At 46.8% G+C, this 8557-nt stretch overlaps 1 protein-coding gene across 6 annotated transcripts in view; it reads left to right on the plus strand.

Moving 5' to 3' along the window:
- Nucleotides 1-8557, plus strand: part of LOC119323349 (serine/threonine-protein kinase EDR1-like) — a 73269-nt gene that overhangs the window by 19952 nt on the left and 44760 nt on the right. For 4 of the 6 annotated variants that reach the window (XR_005156272.1, XM_037596988.1, XM_037596986.1 and 1 more), the window contains exon 8: nt 7687-7775. Coding sequence is in view for 5 of the 6 variants with exons in the window: in XM_037596988.1 (XP_037452885.1) it covers nt 7687-7775 (89 nt within the window). In the remaining variant the exon portion in view is untranslated. The remainder of the gene's footprint in view (nt 1-7686; nt 7776-8557) is intronic. The other 2 variants (XM_037596990.1, XM_037596987.1) reach the window with 1 other exon arrangement.

Genomic DNA, 8557 nt, shown 5'->3' on the forward strand with positions numbered 1-8557 from the left:
GAGGGGGGGGGGGGTCATGGCAATCTTCTTTGGCTCTTCATAGTTGTGGACTCGAAAGATCTTGTTAACCTTGAGTGCCGAAGAGATGTAATCCTCGGTGTTTATGGCGCCGGAAAACTTAGCAATCGCGAACTTGAGCTTGCCAAAACGTTCCCCTCCTCTTGACGATTGCGAGTTTGATGTTGTTCTTGTCATCGAGGCGGTGGGTTTTCTTCTTGTTGTCGTCTTGTCGAGTGCGCTCAATGCAAGGTGCATGTGCCCTTCGTTGTAGCTCATGACGTTCCTTGCATTGAGATAATGCGCAGAGTAACTATAACACGATATGATGCACAAGTGATCACTAAGCTGCACAAGTTAAGAGGCCCGACAATTCTCAAATAGCTAGTCTCGATAGGTAAATTACAGTTTCTACACGCTGGAATCGCCTTATGCCTAGGCGTTGACTGACTGAAGGCTTCCTTCGTGAAGCTAAGATGGGCTTCGTGCCGGAGAGGCCCAATCAATCACAAGCGTCAGAAATTTCTTCCGGAGTAGTGTCCTCTTAGGACAGCCAGCCCACGGAGTGGAAAACGTGGAGCCTAATGGCACATCGAGTGGCTGAGAACGACACATGCACGATACGATATCCAACGGCTTACACGGCTAATAGCGTGAGAAGGCTGGGAATAGGCTCAGTTTTACTGTTCTAAATGTATCACAAAGGATCGAATGGCTCTCAAGGGTAATGGCAAGGAAGGTAAGGTTTGTGTGATGGAACATATACCTCGTCGACTCCTGTACCACGAGAAGAGTGACAGTCTTGCTTCCGGTGTATGTGTTTGAGGGATGATCGTCGTCAAAGGCGAACTTGGATTGATGTAGCGGTACACATGGCCTTGGAGTGTTGGCAAAGATGCCAAAGTGATCTGCAAGGGTCGGATCTTCGGGGTGGTTGGGTTTTTGGTGCTATTCTGGATTTCCATGGTTGGTCGAATGTCCGGGGGTTGGGGTACCTGACATCCGGAGGCGACAGGTTTTGAACTTGTAACCGACGTGTAAAAGAAAAAAATTTCGGCGGAAGTAACGCAAATTGTGGTAGATCCACTTGCACAAAATTGGATCCACGTATTAAATTGCTCAAAATTGGGCATGGCTATTTTTGTGTAGATTTTCCAAATAGGTAAGCAAAATTCAAAATGAGGCTTGAAAATGGAGATGGAGGGGACGTCCGCTGGCTGGAGCTTCAGGCGCCGGACGTCCGCTCATTGTAGCTTCTTCGGCAGCTCTTCTTCTTGTCCTTCATGCTCGGTGTCCTCGCCGTTTTGTCCATTGGGTGTAGCTGCTCCGTGGCCTTCCTCGAAGTACCTGATCACACAGTGTTTCCGCTTGAGGTAGTAGCCATGTCTCATGTGTATAAAGTGGTAGTTCAGAGAGGAGCGAGTTCACCTTGTCTTCGATAGCCTTTGCTCGGGCTCTTGTCATTGGTCCAAATGGTGTCGTGGGGGATGTAGATACGTTCATGGGGATGATCGTGGGATGCTCCGCATCATCTCCGCCCCCCCCCTCCCGGGAAGGATCCGACCTCGAATCGAAAACATCATCACCATGGTAGGGAGAGAGGTCCTTGACGTTGAAGATGTCGCTCACGTTGTACTTGTCGCTTGGGAGGTCGATCTTGTAAGCGTTGTTGTTGTAGCGTGCTAGCACCTTGAAGGGTCCATCGGCTCGGGGTAGAAGTTTGGACTTGCGTTCGTTGGGGAAGCGTTCCTTGCGAAGGTGTAGCCACACAAGATCTTCGATGTTGAATATCATGGGTTGCTTGTTGATGTTGAGCTTGGTCGCGAGTCGTTGTACTTGTCGCTCGATGGTGTGCCTTGTATCTTCATGCATCTTCTTGAGGTAGCTTGCTCGTGCACTCGCGTCCATGTTGGTGCGCTCTTGTAGTGGAAGAGGAAGAATGTCCAATGGGGACAATGGGTTGAAACCGTAGACGACCTCGAAGGGGGACTTGCCGGTTGTGGAGTGTCTTGCACGGTTGTAGGCGTACTCGGCGATGGGTAGGCACTCCTCTCACTCCTTGATGTTCCTGTTGATCAACACGCGTAGCAGAGTGGAGAGTGTTCGGTTCGTCACCTCCATTTGGCCGTCGGTTTGAGGATTGTTTGCTGAAGAGAACAAGAGCTTGATTCCGAGCTTGGCGCATAGTCTTCCAAAAGTAACTCAAGAACTTGACGTCGCGGTTCGAGACAATCGTCTTTGAGACTTCATGCAGGCGCAAGATTTCCCTACAAAAAAGATTGCAATATGTGAAGCATCGTCTATCTTGTTGCATGGGATAAAATGAGCCATCTTAGAGAATCGGTCCACAACAACAAACATGGAATCTTTTCCATTTTGAGTTCTAGGGAAACCAAGTACAAAGTCCATGCTAATGTCTTCCCAAGGTTGATAAGGAATAGGAAGGGGCATGTAAAGACCATGGGATTGAGCTTTTGACTTAGTTTTGCGACATGTAGAGCATCGATTGGTGAAGCTTGAGACGTCACGAAACATCTTGGGCCCAAAATAGTTCTTGGAGAGCGTAGCGAATGTCTTGTCGCGTCCAAAGTGTCCCAGTCCTCCATGAGATTCTTGCAGAAGGAGCAAACAAAGAGAAGACTCAGGAATGCAAAGTTTGTTAGCTCTCATAAGGTAATCATCCTTGATGTAATAACGTTCCCAAGATGTATGCGTCAAACACTTGGCATAAGGAATTGCAAAAGTAGGATCATGCGCATACAAGTCTTTTATGTGCTCAAAGCCAAGTTTAGTGACAAGCATGCATATGCGGGAAAGAGCATCCGCCACAACATTTTCCTTACCTTTGATGTACTTGATGACATAAGGAAATGACTAAATGAATTCACTCCACTTAGCATGACGCTTGTTCAACTTAGTTTGACCCTTTAGGTACTTGAGCATTTCATGATCGGTACGGATGATAAATTCATGAGGGCGAAGATAATGTTCCCATTCACGCAAAACTCGCACTAAAGCATATAGCTCTTTGTCATAGATGGGATAATTGAGTTGCGCTCCGGAAAGTTTCTCACTAAAGTATGCTATGGGGCGCTTTTCTTGCGTTAACACACCTCCTATGCCATTACCACTAGCATCGCAATGAATTTCAAAAGGTTTGTCAAAGTTGGGTAAGAGCATGAGTAAGCAAATTCTTAAGCTCATTAAATGCAGTATCTTGGGATGGTTCCCAAACAAATGGCGCATTTTTCTTACTCAAAGAATGCAAAGGTGAAGCAATGGTGCTAAAATGCTTCACAAATCTACGATAGAAGCCGGCTAAACCAAGAAAACTACGCACTTGTTGCAAGTTGATTGGTTGGGGCCAAGTTTTAATAGCATTGATCTTAGATTCATCTACATGAACACCCTTAGAAGACACAACGAAACCCAAGAAAACAAGCTTATCAACACCAAAAAGGCATTTGTCCATATTAGCATAAAGGCGCTCTTTCCTAAGGGTTTGCAACACGGTTCTAAGATGGGTGACATGATCTTTGAGGGATTTTCTAAAGACAAGAATATCGTCAAAGTAGACCACAACAAATACATCAATATAGGGTCGAAGAACAAAATGCATGACTCGCATGAAAGTACCGGGTGCTTCGATAAACCCATTGGCATAACAAGCCATTCATATAAGCCAAATTTGGTCTTGAGTGCGGTTTTCCATGCATCACCTTCTTGGATGCGTATTTGATAGTAGCCACTCTTAAGATCAATCTTAGAGAAGATGCTGGCTCCGCTAAGCTCATCTAGCATATCATCTAAGCGTGGAATAGGGTAATGATATTGCACGGTAATAGCATTGATAGGACGACAATCGGAACACATGCGAAATGTACCATCTTTCTTGGGAACAAGGATTACCGGGACGGCACAAGGGCTCAAGCTTTCACGTACATGGCCGTTGTCGATGAGTTGTTGTATTTGCCGTTGGATCTCCTTGGTTTCCTCGGGGTTGACGTGGTAGGGAGCCTTGTTAGGTAGAGGTGCTCCGGGGATGAGATCGATTCGGTGCTCAATGCCTCGTAGTGGTGGTAGTCCCGGAGGTAGCTCATCGGGAAAAACGTCTTGGAATTCCTGCAAAAGAGAAGACAACACTAAAGGTAGATTGTGAGAGGTGTTAGTTTTTGTTGCCTCGTCCTTGCACAAAAGGACATAGTGCATACCACTTGATGGGTTCTCACACACTTCTCTCATCTCACTTTTGGTGGCAAATAGGACTAAGTTTTTCTTGTCACTCATCGTGGAGACACTCGATTTTGGCTTGTGGCGCTCACTCTCTTTGTCGTGGTTCGCTCTCTCCCTCTTTTCTCCACGATGGGTGGCTTGCTTGTCGGTGATCACTTGACTTGGAGACATAGGTCGTAGCACGTACTCTTTTCCTTTCATCTTGAAGCTATAGTGATTGGTACGCCCGTTGTGGATGACGCCTCGGTCAAATTGCCATGGTCGACCAAGAAGGAGGTGGCAAACGGACATCGGGACGATATCACACTCCAAAGTGTATTCACATGCTCCTATCTTGAAGGAAACTTGTACCGTATGCTCGACTTGGATAGTGCCGGAATCGCTTAGCCATTGAACCTTGTAGGGGTGCGGGTGCTTCATCTTGACCAATTGAAGCTTGGAGCATAGTTCTTCACTTGCCAAGTTATGACAACTCCCTCCATCGTTGATGACCTTGACGGACCTTCCATTGATGCCGGCCTTGGTGTGGAAGATATGGCATCTTTGGTCTTCATCTTGTTGATGTTGAAGAGTTAAGACCTGACAACGAGGGCGGGGCTCGAATCCTCATCACAAAAGACTTGATCATCTTCATCTTCGTTCACGCGCCGGTGCATGGCCACTTGCTCAAGGGCTTCCATCTCTTCTTCACTCATGGAGTGATATGTTCCGTCGTCGTTGAGGATCATGGTGCGCTTGTTGGTACACTCAAAGGACTTGTGGCCTCGGCCGTCGCATGTGAAACACTTGATGGAACTTGTCTTGACGGTCTCATCGGTTGGAGTAGATGATGAAGCTCACGGCTTGAAGGTGCTTGTAGTAGGAGGACAACTTGAGGTTGTCGAAGTTTTCTTGTAACTTGACTTGTCGCCGTTGCTTGTAGATGGCTTGGTTGAGGTAGGAGGTGTTGGAGTCGTTGAAGCTTGGTTGTTGGAGAAGCCGTAGCTCTTGGAAGAGTACTTGGCGTACTTGAATTCATCTTGCACTTGACGTTCCGCTTTGGTAGCTTGATGCACTAGCTCAATGAGGTTGGAGTAGGGTTGGAAGTCGGCAGTATTCTTGATGGGATGATTGAGGCCATTCAAGAAACGGGCCATAGTTTGCTCATCATCTTCGGTGACATTGGCTCTTATCATGGCAATCTATATTTCCTTGTAGTATTCTTCAACGCTCTTTGTTCCTTGCTTGAGGAGTTGGAGTTTCTTGAAGAGGTCGCAGTTGTAGTATGTTGGCACAAACGTGCTCGCATGACATCCTTCATTTCATCGCATGTGGTGATTGGTGGTTCACCTCTTGCTTCTCGGCGCTCAAGGACTTGTTCCCACCATATGAGCACATAGTCTTGGAACTCAAGGGATGCCATAGCGATCTTCTTCTCTTCCTCATAGTTGTGCAAGCGAAAGAACTTGTCGACCTTCAATGCCTATGATAGGTACTCTTCGGGATCATTGCTTCCGATGAACTTGGGCATGGTGAACTTGAGCTTGCCGTAGCGTTGCTCTTCATTGTGTTGGAGTTGAGGGTGATGATGACGCCCTTGACGTGGATGATTGTCAACCTCATATTGCTCTTGGCGTGGAGGATTTCCATAGTCATCATGCTCTTGGTGAACTTGAGGTTGTGGAGGAGCTTGTCGAGCTTGTGGAGGAGCTTGTCGAGCTTGTGGAGGAGCTTGAGGAACTTGACGATGCACTCTTGCTTGATAGTTCCTCTCTTGGATTTCTTTGTGAAGTGCTTCTTCTTGATTGCGCGTATCTCGGTTGTGGTTGGCGACGGCTCGACTTGACTCTCGAAGGGCACGTTGCGCCTCAAGTGCTTGTGCTTCACGACGTTGTTGTTGAAGATGTTGAGCCTCGGCATCTTGTTCGTTTTGGTAGGGGTAGGGGCTCCAAATACGTGATCGGCTCATGATACCAAGATGATGCAGGGTAGAATCTTAGATGCCCGATCTTTCACGATTGGAGGGAATCCTATGACGAATACGAAGAACACGAGGAGAAATCATGAGGGGAAACACGAGAGAATCACTCAAACCAACAAGATTCGGTCACACATATGCTAGATCCTCGAAACACAAAGAGTGATACGCGATTCAAAGTCAACAAAGGACGATATAAAACGTCTTCTCCGTGAGGAGGTCTTGAAGGGTCTTCCCGTGATGGGGTCTTGAATCCGCTTGGGGGATTTTCTCCGAAGAGGTTGTGAGCTCCGATGGAGAAGTAGCCAAGTGGATGAGCAAAGCTCTATCTCAAATATGAGCTAAACCAATGCTAACCCTAACTAGGAGGAGGAGGAGGTCTATTTATAGTCTAAGTGCAAAAGGGGGCGAAATGAGAGGGTACATGGGCCTCGGGCCCGAAGCTGCGGACACACAGGCAGCAGACGTCCGGTCCTTACCGGACGTCCGGTGGCTCGCGAGGGCCCGGACGTCCGGTAGGCTCGGACTTTCGCTAATTACGTTATGTAAACGTGGTACCGGACGTCCGGAGACGGCCGGTCGTCTGGAGGAGGCCGGACGTCCGCTCGCTGTAGCTTTCGTCAGCTGGGATCTGGGTCGGCTGGGCCTTCTGGCGCCGGACGTCCGGTCCTGGTCGGACGTCCGCTGGCTGGAGCTTCGGGCGCCGGACGTCCGGTCCTGGTCGGACGTCCGCTCGCTGTAGCTTCTTCGGTAGCTCTTCTTCTTGTCCTTCATGCTCGGTGTCCTTGCCGTCTTGTCCATTGGATGTAGCTGCTCCGTGGCCTTCCTCCAAGTACTGATCATACATAGTGTTTCCGCTTGAGGTAGTAGCCATGTCTCATGTGTATAAAGTGGTAGTTCGGAGAGGAGCAAGTTCACCTTGTCTTAGATAGCCTCTGCTCGGGCTCTTGTCATTGGTCCAAGTGGTGTCGTGGGGGATGTAGATACGTCCATGGGGATGATCGTGGGATGCTCTGCATCATGCGGACATGGAGGAGGATGACGTCGTCCAACATATTGATCCCTCCACTTTGAGACTTGGTGTAGTCTGATCTCTCAGGATAAAGCAATAACATGACACGGCATGGCATATCATGGCGTGAAACTGAGTTAACGCTACATGTAACTAACTCAGCACCATTATCCTCTCACTCTGATGGTGAGCTCCACATGGGCCCAACCGCATCATACTGCCCTGCCATTTCAGATGCTGCTTTTCATCTGAAAGCTGACCACAACGAAGGCTGATTTTTAAGCAACTAATATGTCAGAGGCAGATGATCCTTAATTTGAGTTAATTGTCCCATATTTATATCTCTTTGAGGGTTTTGTTTCCTGCTTGCTTTATCTTCCCGTCCTATATTATTTATATCAATTCTTCTCTGCTATATATAGAATCTGTACCTGCTTTAAAGATTCAGAATGGATTTAGATTAAAATGTATTTATTTGTTCCTGTAGTCCAGACCATCCATTGTCCAGAGCACATGGACGCTCAAACTTGGGTGATAGACAGTACGGAGATGGTGTAGCTGTATCAAGGTACCTCAGTAAGTTTCTATTTTATCAATTTGTTAAGTCTTAATCAACAAATAAGAAGATAGTTAAATAGCTCATTGCCATGATTTAAAGGAAATGCCTGAACAATGAAGGGTCAATAGAAATAGAAACAATGATAGCGAACGGGTTACCTACTCCTAAGGGTCAAAGCAAACCCTTTAATTCAATTCTTTATTCTTACATTAAAGAATGAATAAAATCTCCCCAAAGGATTCGAACCTACAACCAGTCAGTTAACAGTCGACCGCTCTACCACTGAGCTACTGAGGAACAAGGGGGGGATTCGACCTCCTAGAGTTCAACTCCCGCTCTCAACCCATGAACAATATGAGTCCGAAGCTTCTTTCGTAACTCCCATAATTTCTTCGTAGTGGCTCCGTTCCATGCCTCATTTCATAGGGAAGCTCAAAGTGGCTCTATTTCATTCTATTTCACTTCCAGCAACATTTTTTATTGTTCAAATAGGCCAAGTAATTTGAATATGATAAATAGAACCAAAGAGTTCTCGAGTGTCATGTTTTTGTTTTATTTTATAGTTCCAAAACTCGGCAAACAGGTCCTTGAGCGTCACTTGTTGTTTTTTAATTACATCGGCACCATATTTAAGAGGAAAACAATCCTTATTTGCCACCCATTTTCTGATCTGCTGCTGGAAAAAATGATGCTCCCATCCTGTCACTTTGCTATTTACTGTGCTGCAAAAAGACACAAATACCTTTCTAACCTTTCCTATGTCCCTCTCTCCTCTCCACTTATGTCTGGGCCTTGCCTT

The sequence above is a fragment of the Triticum dicoccoides genome, chromosome 6B (assembly GCF_002162155.2).
Source record: "Triticum dicoccoides isolate Atlit2015 ecotype Zavitan chromosome 6B, WEW_v2.0, whole genome shotgun sequence".
NCBI lineage: Eukaryota > Viridiplantae > Streptophyta > Magnoliopsida > Poales > Poaceae > Triticum > Triticum dicoccoides.